The 19,187-nt window shown below is 32.6% G+C and overlaps 1 protein-coding gene across 4 annotated transcripts in view; it reads right to left on the bottom strand.

The window, feature by feature from the left end:
* The window catches only part of MAN1A2 (mannosidase alpha class 1A member 2), a 220,979-nt gene that overhangs the window by 35,143 nt on the left and 166,649 nt on the right, over window positions 1–19,187 (bottom strand). For all 4 annotated transcript variants that reach the window (XR_005032480.2, XM_036924455.2, XM_057500590.1 and 1 more), the window contains exons 9-12: window positions 13,007–13,122; window positions 8,859–9,078; window positions 3,895–4,067; window positions 835–950 (exon numbers count right to left, since the gene is read on the bottom strand). Coding sequence is in view for 3 of the 4 variants with exons in the window: in XM_036924455.2 (XP_036780350.1) it covers window positions 835–950; window positions 3,895–4,067; window positions 8,859–9,078; window positions 13,007–13,122 (625 nt within the window). In the remaining variant the exon portion in view is untranslated. The remainder of the gene's footprint in view (window positions 1–834; window positions 951–3,894; window positions 4,068–8,858; window positions 9,079–13,006; window positions 13,123–19,187) is intronic.

Below are 19,187 nucleotides of genomic sequence, written 5' to 3'. Positions count from 1 at the left end.
ACTTCAGGATGGTGGGAATTTATATCTACTGATATACCCCTAAGTTACCTGAACAATGCCTGGAAATAAACATATTTTTGAACAAATGAATTGACAGTTTATGAGGCATTCAGGTACAGATAGATAGGAAACAGAAATACAATATTAAGAGAAACTATCAAGAGATATTTACTTAGTAGGACTTTAGGGAAGGGTACATATTTAAAGCCTCTACCTTCTTCTAAAGGTCAGTTATAGAGAGCTCAACCTGGGGTTTTGAGTAAAAGCCCAAATAATAAAGATGTGTTTTTCCTTATCATCATTCCCTTTATGTATGTCTTTAGGGAAAACTCCATTGAGATCGGTGGCTATGATCATATACCCTCCAGTACTATCAAAACTCTGTGATTATTCCTAACAGATTTCATTAGCTGGTGCAGGGAGTTCAGGTGTGGTCCCACAGTCAGCAGCATCACCATCAGACGTGTAAATGATTAGGTTTCACCCTAAAGCTACTGAATCAGAAACTTTGTGGGTATGGCCCAGTTATCTGCAGTTTAAGAAGTCTTCTAGATGATTCTAATGCACACAAAGAGCTAAGGACAAAATAAAGGTACTAAACTCTTATTTGACAAAATATCTACCTCAGAGTCTAAATTTTTCTTCTTAAGATGCAGCTAAAAATTTAAGACCCATTACATAAAAATACTTGTAATAAAACTTAGTGTAACATATCACATAATCATAATTCATCATGTAGTGATCACACAGCAAAACCAGCCTGCAATAAAAATTTTTCAAAGCAATCTACTACTTACTAGGGGTGGGTGTGCAAAAAAAAATGTATCTACTTACTTTAATGTTTCAGCAAGAAAGAAGCTCTGCTGTACGTCATCATGTGTAGGAGTAGACGAATATACATCCTTCACCCCAGAAAATCCACCACTAACTCGGCAATACTTTTCAATAGCCTGTGGAAGACACCAGACAAAAGAATCAATTTTAAGGGCGAGATAAGGAACCAGAGTCAAAAGTTCACAGAGATCTATATGAGAATCTAACAGTTTAAAAATAAAGCTTATTATCAAATGGAAATATTCACACACTGGAAAAATTAACTCAAGACTTCTGTTTCCTGTGGAATTTTTCCCTCTCCAAAACTCTAATTTTTTAAAGACATCTTCTATTTTTTTAACTTAGGAGTCAAGTTTAGGTTATTAACATAGAATTAGAGACCTGTCTGGCACAAAAGAGCTTCATTAATGGAACAAAATGAGGGACGTAACCTTGAATTAAAAATTGTAAATGTAATTTTATCACTTCCAAGGATAAACAATAATTCAAAACATGCTAAAAAGAAGTAATATTTCAGAGCTCTCCATAGTAATGGCAATGAAGTAATATTTACTTACTACAAGCATACTATATGACAGACACTGTATTATCATAATCCGATGAGTTGGACATTATAGGTGGTACCAATTGGTGGGAAGTGCACACTAGGACAACACTTACAGTACAGCCAACAATTATGAACTTTGGGCTGAAGACTCTTCTAAGGGCTTTATATGCATTCACACTTAAATTTCCAACAACCCTGCAAAGTTGTCTTATTAGCTCTACTTTTCAGATGGGAAAACTAAGACAAAGAGTACTTTACTTCCCATTATTACTAATTACTGCGCTCCAATGCCTGAGTAGGAACTGAAATTCTTAATTTGTAACTCTTTTTGCATCTTTGAACATGTCTAAATAAAATATACTCAATTAAATGGAATCTACTCAAAGCCTGTCTTTAATTCAAAGCAGCCAAATATCCTGCTTATGCAGGTGTGTCACACTCTGGAATTAAGCCATTCATGAGGAGTTGAAAATGCATGTGGTTCTTTTCTCTCTCTGTACTCCCCGCAACCCTGAGGTACTGTCCAATGAAGGTATGATTATTTGACCGATCATTACTGCCTGGGCTTGTTATTCGTAGTCTTCTACTCCTCTTACTTTTATGGTCTTCCTCCTTTCTAATGAAAAGCAAATTAACACTGAAGGTATTTATTTAATCAAACTGTTCATTTTTATATAGTTCCATTTTTATTAAAGTTGGGTTTTAAAGTTTTATTACCAAAGGGTTTGGTATTTTTCTCTAAATATTTTAAATATATTTTGAATCCAAGATTTTTAAACACTGAGTTCTTCATAATGATCATGTGTCTTTATCACCAGAGCAGTTTAAGGATTCTGAGAAAGTAGCAGAGAGGCATGACTAATCTTCCAGCCATTTAGAGTCATTTTTTGAAGACAAGTTTTCATACATAATGTACTTGTTTGAAAGTCTGAAGATGTTAAGTGGAATAACTAAAGCTAGAAAAACATAAGACACCACTATTCTCTCACCCTGTCTTCCCTTTACTTTCTTCACACCCAACAAGGGAAGCCAGTGGTGGACAAGAAAGCAAATTCAATTTAAGATGTAAATCTTCCTCTTTTGTCTCCACCCTCCAAAGTACTTTTCTCATCGTGGTTTACTTTGGAAACTTGATTTAAAAGCAAATTATTTCAGTTCTCGCTTGTGTGTGTGTCCATATAGGTTACATAAGCAAAGTTCTAACTCCTGTAATTCAAATCTGGACAGATCTAAATTAAAGTTTGAGGTTGTCAAATCTTTTTTTGTTAAACTCCACAAAGACTGTCTAGGTCCCAATGACAAATGACACATAAGTGTCCTTACTTTAGTTTAAGTCTTTATCACATTACTCCTAGACTACTGCAGTGGTCTTTAAAACCCACAAATTGGCAGATTACAGTCAGATCCTTTAGTTGTCTTACTCCCTACTAAAAAGCCTTCAGTAGTTCCTTTGCCTTTGAAAAAGCTTTAGTGGTCCTAAAATGGATTCTTAAAATTAAAGAGCTTTGGTGGGTAGGAGGTGATAAGGAAAAAAATCTGACAGGCTTTTTCAAAGGACTTTCATCCCCACCTCCCATAGGAGAAATACTTAGGAACTAACTGAACCGCTGAGTAAAGTATACATCCTTTGATCTGGCACATAAAGTCATTTGCATAATGGCTCCAAACTTCTCTCCCTCAGGTTGCCACCGTGAAACAAACCTTTTAATATAAATTGACCTACATTCTGCCCTACAATGTATCTTGCATATTCTTTTCTGAGCAATTTACTAACACTATTTATCTCACCTAGGATGTCATTCTATCTAGCCAGCAAGCTTGAGTTAAACAATTTGAACATGAATATTCATCGTAATTAGTACTATTTATCAAAATTAGTATATCTCAGAGAATAAGACACTCCTCTTAGGAGTAAGCTATACTTTTATGAGCAGAGTAATGATTTTCTTCCTCCGAGTATTTATAACCATGGGTTCTCTGAAAGGCTAGTATTTTAAGAGTAAATTCCTTGCTTCCTTTACTTACCATTAAATATTCCTCATTTCAATAAAAATACAGTCTCTCAATCCAGAAAAATTTAACAATTCAATGACCCTTCCTACAATGATCCACTAAGGAATTACTCGGATTGCAAGGTGAAGTGAATAGGGGTACTTTACCCAGGCAGTCAATCTGGGCAGTTTTACAATCATTTTTTTTTTTTTCCTGGAGGTTAAGCATAAATAGCCAAGTATAATTGTATAATCATAGTGGAAAACTGCCTTGTAAATGATTCTTTACAGTTATTCAATTAAAATGAGTGGGAAAATAGTTCTAAGAGATAACTAACCTGGATTCTAAAGTTTACTTCTATTGCTTAAGAAACTTAATTGAATAACAGAATTTATCCATCAGATAAATGGAAGTAGCCTTATAGTTACTGAGCATGAGGTAACATGGATGAGAATATACGGCACTATATGAGAGCTTCATTAATGCTTTTGCACATAAAATGAAATAATTTGCTTATTTACCAGTGCTGCTTCCCAGCCCCATTGCCTGTATCTTGGATCATGAGTAAATCTCCATAGGTACCAATAGGTTTCAATTACTTCTGGACGGAGGATGTAATACTTTTCAGCCTGCCGGACTGCCACAGCCTCTACTGCACCATCAAACTTGAATGATTCAGGACCTAGTTTTAATTCTGTAACATTATAAAAGAGATGAATAAGCACAATGGTTTATATCTGAAAGAATGAGGTATGAAGTAAAGTTAGTTTTGTTACTTGTTTTAATTATTGTTGCTGTTTTGCAAAATCAGTGACTTAAAAAGATCTACATTTGGTTTTCTTATAATAGGCTTATAAATATTCCTATTGTTCTAATATGAAATATTTCTCATAAGTAATGTATATCAACATACTGCTAAATCTTACTATAATGACAAGAGCCTAGTAATCCTTTGGAAACAAATGCAAAAGGAGACATATAAGCGCAGTACTTATTCTGTTTTAGTCCAAAATAAAATGAGACAGATAATTGGTACTGCTCAGTTATTTTTTTTAAGTCAAGACAATTTTAAAGTCCTTTTAATATAACACACACATATAAGAAACACTTAAGGGCTTAAATATTTAATTATATTTAGATTATATACTTTTCTTTTAAAGTATTTTTAAACAGTATATAAAAGTAATATACTTCAAAACTTAAACTAGCTTTAAAAATAAACTCTCTTCTTCTACAGCCTCATATACACAGCAAGGAAGAGATTCAAATTGCCCATCACCAAGAATTTCATCAGTAATTTTCCCATCTATTAGTTTGAATAAAACATGGTCATTACACATGTATTTCAACATTACATACTATTCCTTGAATAATATGTTTCCATTCAGGCTGGAATGTGCCACTACGTGAAAACCCTTTTAAGAACAGCTTTCTAATCACACCCAGCACCCTAACTCTGAACAATATTGTCTTCTTCCATTGGGATGTTGAAGTCACACACAATGACCACTCTCAGATGCCATTTTTCTTTGTTTTAACTAGGTTATACTGGTGGCAAATAGTTTCAAGGTTTCTCGCCTCTTTCAAGAAATGTTCGACATTTACATATTCTCAATAGCACAAGAACTATAATGCTGGTGGACCATAAATAAATCATGCCATAGCGGCTGGCATGACATGTGTTGCTGTGGCCAAATTTCAGCATTACAAGGGTGACACCATAGTTCCAAATAATCACAATTAAAGCAGGTGAAAATAAAGCCTTTCTTACCACTCCCAGCCCCAAGAAAAAAAAACAAAAACAAAACCACTGCAGTAATGGTAGACAGTTCTATTAAAAGCAAAACATGTGATCCAGAAGAGTAATAACCACAGTCTGTTTACTGCTAATTCTTGGAGAACTAATGCAGAACTCAAGCAGGAGTTCTGACCTGAGGGTGAGCAACTCTATGGTAGGCTTTGGAAGAGGAAGACAGTGTCGTGCCCAAGAAGCCTCTGAAATTATATGCAAAACTTTATTTGTGCACATAAAGCTTGCACCAGCTCAACAGGACATGAAGTTAGAAATAGCTGACAAATTACCGGTATTTTCTAAGAAATCTTCTACTCAGCTTATTAGAAGTCTGACATATGATCAAATATAATGTCATTTAATAAATGCTTTCAAAGTGATGATAAAGTCAACACTGTAAGTTCTGAGATGATGGTACTCCAACAAAAAAGTAAACTATGTCATTATGTCTAGATTTTTTGTTTTTCTTTTCTCAAAGACTATGAGTGGCAAGAAGTGATCATATAGCGATTCAAATATTAGTTTTAAGGCTAATTTTAGACAATAACTTCTGCAATTATAATGGCATTGCCTTAAAGTAGAAATTGGCTGCATGGAACGAATATCTTAAACTTCCCACTAAAAATTATATTTCATTTATTGGTCATTCATAACTTCACGAACAAAACATACCAGTTCTGTGAGGAGTTAGTGAGTAAAAATGGATAAGCCTAAATTACATATACATCGCATTCATTATTTTGGTCAAATCATTGGTTTCATGTTTCTGAGGGCATTATTTCTTAGGAGGTCTTTTGTTTAAGAAATGTAAAAAATAATTTCATAACAATATACCTTGAAGTTAATTTCTGTTCCTTAACTTAAATTTTCCATTCATACTTGCTATTTCATCTCTAAAAGGAAAACAACTAATACAAAAAGTAAAAGCTGAGTTGAAACCACAAATAATTTAGTGCCCGGATAAAAAGAACTCTAGAGGATACAAAAATCATATAATGTAGGTAAAGATAAGTGACACACACACACACAAATGGAAGTATCAAATGTGATAAAGGTCAGTATTAAAACAATAAAAGGTAAGTTCTAAAAAAGCACAAGATAATTTGTAATCACGAGGAAATGCAATTCATGCACGTCCTCCAAGAGATGCAACTCTGCAGAGATGGAAAAATAAGCACACTCATGTCAACAAAAGAAATTACCAAATGATAAAAAAAAACATAAGGAATATTCTGGGATAAGGCAATTTGTAGTTTGAATGGAATAATAAGAAGGGAAGGACTCTATTTCCCCTTCTATTAACTTACTTTAAAGAAAAAATAGCTGTAGAAACTAGCTATTAATTCTGCATTTATACCTCAGAATAAACTATAACAATGTGTCAATCTAGCTTTCTACATAGATATAATAATGCTTGAAACTATTACTAAGACATTGCTCGGTTTCATGAGCAGATTCAGCAACGTATCCTACAAACCCAGCTAAATATTAAGCAGCAGGCCATGTTCATCAATAAGGTGGAATATATGAAGATTACCACATTTTGAATTAATGTTAATCCTAATTCCAACAACAAATAAAAATTAAGTTCCACAGCAATAAGTATATGGCTTAGCTGGAGTAACTGCTAAGGAATAGATGGATATTTTTAAACACGTGACCAAAACTTATAGCAAAACTATAAGAAAACACAGCAGAAGATGTAATAAAACCTGGTGAGAAGTAAGCAAAACTAGGATTGTACTTTTAATTAAAGAATATAAATAGAGATTAAAGAAAAGTGAAAACAGTTAAAAACTTTAAACTACAGGGCACAAATCAAATAGTAATCTTTTGGGGCATACCATGGCAAAGAGGGCCACAGGTTCTTCGACTTGCAATGATAGAATGATAATCAGAACAAACATGACACAACCATGGACTGCATTTTTAAAAATTTCATTTATATTCACAACAACATTCTGAGGAAGAGAGGATATGTATTATTATCCCACTTTCTTGCAGATGGAGCAGCTGAGACTTAGAAAGATTAAATGATTTGCCTAAGGTTCACAGGTAATAGTAGAACATGGGATTTTTGAATCCTAGTTTACATCTTCTTTCTATAACATCACCGTGGTTCAAATTAGCATCAGTAATGTCATTATAAAATGTGAAACTCAAAAATATAATACAAGGAATCTTTTAAAACTCTGGTATTCTACAAGTTTCTTAAAGGCAAGGGATACATCTTGTTCATACTTCCAACTGTAGGTATCCAGCATAATGCTAGGCACCTAACAGTTGCTCCATATTTAAATGGAGCAAATGATTAATTACAATAACCATGATAAAACATTTTTAACATGTCTGCTGTATGAAAGCCTACTACTTTAGATTTATTATTTGATTTATGTGTGGGGCTGCAAATAAGTCTTATTATGATGGGTCCTAGTATAAACACTAAATATCCATTCTGATCTCAATGTTACAGTCATTTTAGCTGTATTTTAAGTAGGTATTTGATGCACTATATCTTCAACATGATAAATAAGATTCTATTTGTAATGCAGATCATCAACTTCATATGTATTATATACTAATACTTAAACCACCCTAAAATAACATCTATTTCAATGTCCTTTTGGCTTAGTTATATTTTGTCAAAAAATGGGATCCTTGATTCAGTTACAATTTAATTACCTAGGGAACTGAAGAGCCAATTTCACCATAAGTTCAATTCTTTATTATAAAGAAATAACTTGACAGATTTATGAAGTAGAATAAATTTTTTTTTTGAAGTAGAATAAATCTTAAGCCAATCATAGTGTATCACATTAACTGATGATAAATTAACCCTGAAATGGAAAATCAGTTATTTAATAAAAGCAACAATTCAACTTGTGAAATGACAAATAGAAATTACTAGTTTTTAGTCTTACTGGGACTCACTATCCATTATTTTACATAGAAATATACATTTTTAAAGTCAGAGAAAACCTTGGAAGGTCTTGTTCAGTGTATCTCAATTCTATTTTCGGGCTTTTAAAAAAATCTAATTGCCTTCTCTCTCCATTAAATTTTAGTAACAAATATATACTGTTTATCTACAACCATATGTATACCTATGCTTTATACATAAAAACGATTTTCTTAATCCCCAAGAATCAATTTTTAACACTATCGAGAATCATCTCATTTTCTAGGTGGGGACCACTGAAGCCCAGAAATGTTACATATTTGCCTAAAGCAACATTAAGGGCTAAACATCTTTTTAGTTAAAGGCACAAGCAATTCAAAAATTACCAGTGAACTGATTAAGAGACAAACTAGTGGTTACCTTGATACCAATTATACATTCAATATAACTACCATTATCTTTTGGTTATTCTTATAAGCAAGGCATGTAACCTAAACTAGTCAATTTTGTGTACTTTAAGTAACTAGTTTTACAGAAGTTAAAATGAATGGCTCAAATGGAGTCTTAACAAATTAAATAGTATCATCCCATACATCCCTAAATGCCCTACCTCGTCATTAAAACAACTTCTTCAAAATTTTTATTTAACAGCATTCAGAATTTTTAAAAAATGATGCAGAAACATACTTTTACAATTAAGATTCAAGTTCTTAATAAAATGACTTATTGTTTTAAACTATTTTGAACTTACAGGTTATTTTAGACTAAGTAATTAGTGTCATTAATATTCTTACCAGTTCTGTCATATGACTCATGACATGTTCGTGCAATTTCTGCCCCTAGCTCTAAATAATGGCCAGCTTTATCCATTCTGGAACCATCTGCTCCTAGAGCAAACATTCCCCCAGCAAAGCAGGCCAAATGCCCCATCTTCTTTTCCAAGTGCCCATTCTTCCATTCTCCAATAAAGGTCAGACCTCCTCGGGACTTCTTTATGAGATGTTTTTCTATAGCCTGCAACAAAGAGTAGATATTCCAAAATTTAGAAGCAAACTATTAGTGTTCAACTTCCTATGTTCTTCTGTGCTATCATAAACTTTGGTAATATGGTATTTTACAAAGCAAATATGGTATTTTCCCAAACTGGATGGCTTAATTTACAGTAAGTAAATTTTGGAGGGAATAATCAAATTGCATTTAATCTTGAACAAATACCCCACATGCTACTATAAAAAGACAAAGTGGGAAAGGGGAGATTGACCTAAAGATTACCTTTTGTTATAACACTATTCATATAGCAGGGTTTTTTTCCTTCCTGAGCTAAATGAAATTAATAATAATCAGTCAACTGAGATCACAATGACAAGTTATAACCCAAAAGGTACTACCAATTTCTATTTCATACCACAAAAACTGAATAGGAATAACTAAGTTAATCAGAAAAACATGATTTTTGATAATCAGTTAAAATTGTTTCTCCTTTCCAAGTAACTGTATCTCTTGTCAAAGTACTTTAAAAAGGCACCATTAGGTGAGGCACCTTATATGTTATAAAGCTTACAAAACTGTTCAAAGTTCAAACTTAATTCCTTAGTCCCTTACTTCATAAGCTTAGGTATTTGTTTTGGATGCTGTGCTATGGTTAGGAGATGCCATATGATAAACATAGTCTAGCCTCCTGGGATATCAGTATTTCTCAAAAGATGTGGGGATGGCAAAAATATTTTACGTTAAACTTGAATGTAACAGAGTCCAACCATCACATTTAATTTTAAAAGTAGAAATTTTAAGAGCTTTGTTCCTTTGGACTATGTTCTCAGACTTTGCTGAGCAGGCTAAGGATTTATTTTCTACATTTAGAGAAATGTACTTCTATGGAAAAGTATAAGAAACTGCATTAGTTCAGTTCTCTTTGGTAGAAATTATCATATATAATTAGAAATTATACTTTTCTGTCAATAAAATGGAATAAGAATTAACCAACATTTTAATTGTGGGCTGTTCTGTGACAAGCTCAATTATAAGTAGCTTTGAAAAAAATGTATTCTATATTCTTTATAACAATGTTTTACAGAACTATAAGGACTATGTCTTATTCATCTTGTGATCCACAAGGCTATAAGCGTAGTATGCACTCCATAGATGTTTAATTAATAAGTCACTTTATAAATAAATAATAGATAATTATAGTTGGCCTGTTAGGAGAATGAGTAGTAGCTGATAAGCAAAGGGACTACTATTGGATTGTAAGTTTTTATTGTTCCTTTTTTTTTTAGCTCTAAAGCACAAATGACAAAATTTGTTTTTTTGAGCACAGGGACAAAGTTTTTCATCTTTATGGACCTCACAACATATAGCATGCTTTCCACATGTAAGGCACTCAATGACGCCTAAAGAATGACAGCCATAGTTTTGCTTTTTAACCTTTATATAAAGTTTTATCATTTTGTTCATTATAACATAAATCTTACTGTGCTATACTGAAAATATATCCAAACATATACCCACAGACCTACTAAAAGTAAAGACAGAACTTTTTACCAGTATTCACTTACAGATTCCTGAAATTTCTTGTACGGATGGCTATCTTCTCTCTCTTAAAATATGACAAGTGTCTAAGAGTTTAATTTATATAAAATCCAACTCGATGAATGGCAGTTAAGAGTAATATTGTTATTCTTCTATTAAAAATTGTTAAAACAAATCTTCACAAATATTGGAATGACTTTCTTGCTCCAAAGGACCTTTATAAAGATGTATTTTTTTCTTCACTATTTAAAAAATTAATGGCTAAATATAAACTTGATCAGAATATAAAACCAAAACTTTAAATAATTTTCAAAAAGAAAGCTAAGATGTAGCCACCAAGGACCATTAAATGTAGAAGAGGGTGAGATGAGGATGGAATCATTTAAATACATTAGCTCAGAAAGGCAAATTTTTAAAAGGCTTTACCTCCTATTAGAATGGATCTGAAAATAATTATTCCTATCTCTTCTTTCCATTTGTCATGTATTTTACAATTTGTATATACTGTCTCCTAATAAAATTAATAGTCATTGAAGATAATTAGCATTGCAAAAACTGCATTATGTCTCCAAATTAAAGTAAAAGAAAAAATGGTTACATGATATATGACATTTTTTCATAAAATACATTCATTCATTTATCAAATACTTATTGTATACCTACTGTTTCAGATATATGTCAGGTGCTGAGACAATGATAAATAATAAATTAGGCTGCCTTCAAAGAACCCACAATCTAGTGGAAATGACTAAGGGTTACTTTCAGCACTATGATTTTTTTTTTTTTTATTGAAGGGTAGTTGACAACAGTATTGCATTACATTAGTTTCAGGTGTACAACACAGTGATTCAACATTTATATACATGATAATTCTAGGTACCAGGTATCACCATACCAAGTTGTTACAATATTTTGACTATATTCCTTATGCTATACATTACATCCCGGTTACTTATTTATTTTACAATTGGAAGTGTGTTTAAATATATATATATATATATATATATATATATATGTATATATATATATATATATATTTTTTTTTTTTTGTGAGGGCATCTCTCATATTTATTGATCAAATAGTTGTTAACCACAATAAATTTCTGTACAGGGGAGTCAATACTCAATGCACAATCATTAATCCACCCCAAGCCTAATTTTCGTCAGTCTCCAATCTTCTGATGCATAATGAACAAATTCTTACATAGAGTACAAATTCTTACATAGTGAATAAGTTACATGGTGAACAGTCAGCACTATGATTTTTAAGAACATTATGTTCTTCCTAGATAATGACTTTTCTTAGATCATAAAAATTTCTAGTTTAATAACAAAATAAAACTCTCTGACTTCTCAAAATAATTTTAGAAGTCACAAACTGGAGGTTCTTGATTACACATTTAATTCAATTTCTTAGTTAATACAATCCCTCAAGAAACAATTATCAAAGGCCTACAATGGGAAAAGCACTATATGCCACATATTAGTTCAACACCTGTGCATTTTTGTAAACAAGTGTAAGGAATTGGTTCCTTAAAAAGGATGCACATAAATGGGTAATAAGATTCTTGGTTTAATTTTAAGACAAAACAACAACTGTAACTCTGAAATCTGATCACTGACTATGGTTAGAATGGTGTTATTATATAATTAAAAAATACAGGACTTCTAAAACATTACTAAAATCCTAAAGGTGATATAAGCATATACTGGATCAGAAATCAAATAATTTATTAAGTGGCTAATTTCTATTCACAGATTTTGCTTGGAAATACTGCATATTAAGTATTTCCAAGAATGAAACTTTTTCCAATTTTAAACTGTCACAACATTGTGGTATGAGGTTATATAAATATAAAATAAAATAGTGCAGTGATTAAGAGCATGGGCTTTGAAGCCAGACTGTTCAGTTCCAGACTTTATCACTTACTAGCTTTGTGACCTTAGCAAGTTACTTAACCTTTCTGTGCTTTAAGGGCCTCATATGTAAAATGGTAGTAAAGACTAAGTGATTTCACATATGTTAAAGGAGTTGAACAGTGCCTGGCATGTGGAAAGTACTTTGTTAACTGTTTTGTTCTTATTATTACCTATAAGCCTCTTTAATGTGTAGGTTCAATAGGTCATTTGAAAGAAGAAATGTTTATAGGAAGTCAGTTTTTCCAGTCTCTGTCGATAATAACTAAAAGGAATTAAAATAAGTTTTCATACATAATTATGCTACACTATATTCTTTCTTCAAAAATTTCTTTAAAATGCCAAAGGAAGAAAAACAATATCAGGCTTTTATATTAAAACATTTAACAAACTCTATAGTGAATGCATATAATAAAATGCATATAAGATGTTCACATATCACTATCAAGTACATTGTATATTCAGTATGTTAAGCAGATGCTCTGACAATAATTACCTCAATAGCATCATCATACATTTTTCTTGCCTCATGGTCTGTTTTATCTGACATCAACCATGCTTTTAGTAAGTATTCATAAAAACTGTCTCCCAGACCACCAACTGATGTATGATCTGTAAGAAAAGAGAGAAGGTTGGAGGTGGAGGAAAGAGAAGAGAGAAGACAATTAAGTAATGTCTTTCAATTATACTGACAATATCATAGGTCAATAATTTTAAAATTATATTATAAATAAAAAAATAATTTAAAAAGCTCTATTTCTAAGATATTTCAAACTCAATCCAGTAGGAATATACTGTAATTGCTCCAATTTTCTAGAAAATCTTTTTCTGCTGGATACAGTATTTCACATATTCAGCAGTCTTTTTATTCAGTCACACAGGTTGTATACTGTCACACACCCAAACTTTTCCAGAACTGAAAACAATTATCTTTCACATATTAATGGCTTTTCTATATAATAAGCTATAAGGTTAAAGATGTGATAAACTTAAATCTGATATTAACCAAAAGGAGTTCATTTTTCTATAGGATGGTTAAAAATGATTCCTGTGCCATAGGCAGTAAATTAAAATAAATCTTGGGAAGAAGCCCAAGAATTCCTTTGTAATAACAACTTGCATAATATAACAAGCTGTTGGATGCCTTTAATTACTATTTATACAGATGTTAGTACATATTTGTTTGTCCTAGGTATATTCTTACTCTATCCCGTCTATACTTTTAATCCTATCCATTTTCACATTATAACTCCTAAGGCAACCATAACCCTGACTTTCTATAAACGCTGCCCTACATCCTTTAACTATTTCAAAACCCATATTATCCTTGAATTAAAAGAAAAATACCTCATTTTGTATAACCTTTCAGTCCCTCATTGAGTACTATCATTGCTTTTCAAGTTAGTAAGAAAAGGATGGACTATTTGGTGGTTTATGGGAACTGACCATCTATTGGGGGGAAATGCATATTAATATTTGGATGTTTAGCTCATAAAAATAAATTTGTAGTAGATTAATCATTTCAAAGTAAAACACAAAACAGTAAGTATACCAGAAGAAAACGTAAGAAAACATCTGCTCTTCCTAAGCAGATGATCTTCTTAAACAAAACACAAAATGAAGGAGCAATAAAGGAAAAGATTTACCATAAATAAATGAATCTGTAAGACAAGAAATAGAATGGGAAACGATATCTACAAAATACTAAAATAAATAAGGATTAATGCCCTACACAAAGAACTCTGACAACTAAATAAGGAAAACTGACAGAAGAAATTAGCCAAAAAAAACCCAACCCATCCACAAGTTGATAATTAATATAAGAAAGGAAGGTCAACCCCATTAGTGATCAGAGAAAAAAAACTAATTAAAACAACGAGATTACATTTTTTTGTCATTTAATCAGCAAATACTTTAAAAGATTGATATAGTTCCTAGTTGTTAGAACTGGAGGGAGATTTTGTGGTAACTATCTAAATTTAACCTCAGTTTTCTAGTTCTGGAATTATCCTATAACAAAACTTATCAAATATACAAATACAGACATAACAGAAAAAAGTTAATCAAAGCATTTTTCTAGTAACAACATATATATATAAGAACTTCAAATATCTAGGAAGTGTCTACATGAAGTATAGTACAAACATACCATGCAGATCATTTAAGGAAATAAAGTAAATCCGTAATCTGATATTGGAGGATATCTATTATATGCTGTTGGGGTGGGGGGTGGGAGCAAGTTTCTGAATAATATAGTTTGATACTACTAAAAATGTATGTTTAAAGAATGTTATCATACCTATACACAGAAAAGGTTTGAAAAGAACTGTGAACAGTAATTACCTCTAAAGAAGGAGCCCTTCAATCTCTACTTAATTATGTATTATGGGAATACATGTACCTTACATAATTGTCATCTTTTGTTGCAGAAAGTAATAAATGGGGGAAAAGTACCATCATTCACTTTAAGCAATATATCTGCTGACACACTAATACTTCATTTTACCTTAAAGAGCCTGCATCTCAAATGCTATTATTTCTGTTTTCCTTTAGATGTAAATGTACATTTTGATGAATTTTTATATATGTATACACCCACAAAAACACCACCAAAATAAACAGAGAGAACATTTAGAGTATCCCAGAAGTCTTCCTCATGTGATCCTCACAATCAATACCCAACCTCCAAAGATAACCATTTTTCAGACCATTTATTACTACTGATTTGTCTTGCCAAGTTCATACAAAACAGCCATTCATATAAAATGGCAACTTACTTTCATCTGATTTGTTAGCTTAACAATGTTGTTTTCTAAGTATCCAGAAGGACACCTCTCCTTTATACAAGCATACTGAGTCTCTACCATTAAATGATCAGGTACTAGAGAAGACACTTAGAGGAACAGAAGACAGTTAGAATATGACTCCTTATTCTAAGCTTCAAACTACACAAGAAAATTAATTTTTAACAGCTTTTAATACTCATTATACTTAAAGAATTTTATAATGATGGTAATATATGATAACAAGTTTAGAGGATAAATTACCTACAGCATCTATACCCTTAGATGCTAAATTAATTCTAACAAATTTAAGTATTTTGTAGTTATAAAAAAATTGTAAAAGGTAACTCACGCTTGCAAAACATTAAAACAATATGGAAGAGCGTAGACAGGGAAAGTCTCTCATACTTAGTGGGCATATGAGACAGAATAAAGATTAGGGATGCCTTTTGGACACAATTTGGTAATAAAGAAGGCAGTGAGTCTATATTTGGAGAGTAACTATTTAAAAACAATTCTATTAAAACAACTATGACAAAATATCCCATCAATTCTGCTACCTCAATTTTGTGGTTATGTCAAAATGTCTTGACTTAAACTCAACAAATGATACCATTACTATCTTAGCAGCTGCCCAATTTTTTCTTAGACTTTATCAATTCTTTAAAATCATGCTGTATTTTAGTTGTCCTCATATTTTCTTTTTTCTGTGCCAACAGTGTTATAAGTTTATTTTAGCAAAGTTTTCAAGTGGATTGGCTTTACCATAGGAAATTACAGATCTGTTACATTTATTTCTAGAAGGAAGGCATCAGCATGATGTAGTGGAAAACATGCATACATTACAATTATATGCCAGAGGTTTTGTTTTCATTATCTTGTAAGACTGATATCATATTCTACATCAATGACCTGCCATTTGCATAGCAAGAATTTTTTTACATCTTGAAAACTCTGTTTCCTTATCTAAAACACGGGAGTGAAATGAAATTATTGATTTATAGTGTGATTCTGAGGCTCCATAAGGATACCATACGATCAGTATTCACTGGGTGCGGGGACATTGTAGGGAGCTGCACCCCTGGGCTCTGCAGGAGTTGTCCTCATATTTTAACCATGACTTTCTTGTACAGCTTTTAGTTTTTTCCCCAGATTTTCTAGTTGCCTTTCTACTCCCTCCCATCTTTTTATCATTTTTATTGTTTCCTAGCCTCTCAATCATGTTACTTATACTTATGTTGAGTCACCCCACCCCGCTTATTCTCCTAGAGACCTTCCTCCCCATCTAGTTATTCTCTTAAGTATCATCTTGAGACACTTCTTGCTTTCCTGAGTTAGACCCATTATTTCCTCAATCCTGTCTTAGTTTAAACCTGGTTTATTGAGCCATATTCTTATATAATTACCAAGAAAGAGTATGTAGAATGTAACTGCTGTCTGAAAATGTCTTTATTACGCTCCCTCCTCTTAATTTTATTTTACATAGGTATCATATTCAAGATTGGAATTTGAGTTTCCTGAAAGTACTGCTCCAACATCTTACATCAAATATTGCTAGTGAGAAATCTGATATGATTTTATAGACTTAATGTGTTCTCCGTTCCCTTTCTCACACTCAACTCACCTTTCTGAGCTTTAAAATCTTCATTTTGACACTGGTTCATTTTTGTCTACATTCTTTGTGCTACTTTTCAGTTCTTGGAAAATTCTCTTCTATTATTTCTCTGATTATTTTCTCTACTTCACTTGATCAGTTTCTCTTCTGAAACTCATTAGTTGAAAACTGGACCTTTTGATTTGATTCTCTAGTATTTTCTCTCAAATTTTAATCTCTTAGTCTTCTTCTTCTATAATCAGGGAATTTTTTAAAAATCAATTTTATCTTTTAGTCCTTTCATTGAAGTTTAAGGGTAAGCAATCATATTTTCATCTCTGAGCTCTTTTCTGTTCTCTAAGTGATTCTTTCTTATAGTATCCTATTCATCTTTTATTAAGAATATATTATCTTTTCAGAGTTCTTTGAATAAAATGAAAGATTAAAAACGTTTGTTTATAGGACTGCCTCAGACTCCTCTGGGATTCCCTTTTGAATTTTAAATATTTTTTACTGTGAAATTTAACATACATACAGAAAACACAAATGTTATGCCCATTACAGAGAATATATTTGTATAATCTCTGTTCAGAATGTCAGTATTCTAAAAGCCTTTCATGTACCCTTTCTCAATTGCCCACCCCAAAAATAACCAATATCTTGATTCTCTGGGCAATCACTTTGTTTTTTATACAGTTATTATATCTAACACTTTCTCCCAGTCACTATTGTTTTGTTTTTCCCATTGGTATATTTAATAAACAGCACTTTTGATTCTCTTGTGGCTTTTTTATCTCAATACTTTGTAAGATTCAACAATGTTGTTGTATATAGCTATCATTTATATGCATTGTTGTATGATATTCCACTGTGTTAGTCAACCATAATTATCCATGTTTAAGACTTAAGTTCTGCTTAGCTCATGAATTTACCTTGAATTTACTTTGCAACCTGATACAAACAATATATATGAAATGTTTTTCAAGACAGCATCAGGCAACAAAGGACAGTGATCCCTGAGATGCAGAAGACAAAGAGGGTGAGTCCTATGATTGCTCCAACATTACTGCCTCAAGAAAATTTTCAAGCAGAAGCACAGGGAGGAAATAAGACACAGTCCATAAAGACCAAGGCAGCTATGGTGCATATGCCAGTGTCCCAGAAGGAAGAAACCTGCACAGAAAGAGAAACCTAGATATCTGCAAAGGATTTCCCTTGAGTATCAATAATGAGTACTAAGCAGCACACATATGTGAAGAAACTACCTGAGACTGGGAGAAGAACCACATGAAAGGATTGGAGGAGACATTGCCTGGTGCTCACACAGAGCCTAAAGGTAATAATGCCTCTTCCCACCAAGCCAGTCTAGAAAAATTCACAATTTACAGAGCATTAAGTAGGGTACTCAAGAATATCTTGCCTTAGTAGAAGAAATTAGCCCTAGACTGAGCAATATACCAGATCCCTCCTAAAAATTCATAAAAGCAAGACAGGAAAAAGTCAAATAATGGGCAAGTAACATTACTGTATCCTTGAACAAAGCACAAGAAGATTTAAAGGAATATAAAAATATCCAGCACCCAGCAGGGTAAAACTGTCAAGCATCTAATCCAACATTACTCAGGCAGGCAAAGAGGCAGAAAAACAAATCCCAGTAATGAGCTGGAGGAGAGTAGTGAATAATGGATTAATCAAAACTGATTCAAAGCTGACAAAAATGGTAGAATTACTAGAGGACATTATATAATATATATTATATATGTATTATATTACTAGAGGACATAATATAATAACTAGAGTTATTATAACTGTATTACTTATGTTCAAAAAGATAAGTAGAGATGAGGAAGATATAAAAAGGTCCAAAGTGAATTTAAAAGATGAAAACTACAGTGTTAGAGATAAAAAAGAAAAAAGAAAACCCACTAGGAGGGATTAACAGATTAGGCAATGCATAAGAAAAGATTATCAGGAAGGGGCGGAAGATGGCGGCGTGAGTAGAGCAGCGGAAATCTCCTCCCAAAACAACATATATCTATGAAAATATAACAAAGACAACCCTTCCTAGAATAAAGACCAGAGGACACAGGACAATATCCAGACCACATCCGCACCTGAGAGAACCCAGCGCCTCGCGAAGGGGGTAAGATACAAGCCCCGGCCCGGCGGTAGCCGAGCGCCCCTCCCCCCAGCTCCCGGCGGGAGAAGAGCAGGCAGAGCGGGAGGGAGACGGAGCCCAGGACTGCCGAACACCCAGCCCCAGCCATCCGGGCCAGAGTGCAGGGCGCTCGATACTAGGA

The sequence above is a fragment of the Manis pentadactyla genome, chromosome 4 (genome assembly GCF_030020395.1).
Source record: "Manis pentadactyla isolate mManPen7 chromosome 4, mManPen7.hap1, whole genome shotgun sequence".
In the NCBI taxonomy this organism is placed as follows: Eukaryota; Metazoa; Chordata; class Mammalia; order Pholidota; family Manidae; genus Manis; species Manis pentadactyla.
The sequence above is the reverse complement of the archived record's forward strand: the minus strand, read 5'-3'. Positions and strand labels throughout refer to the sequence as shown.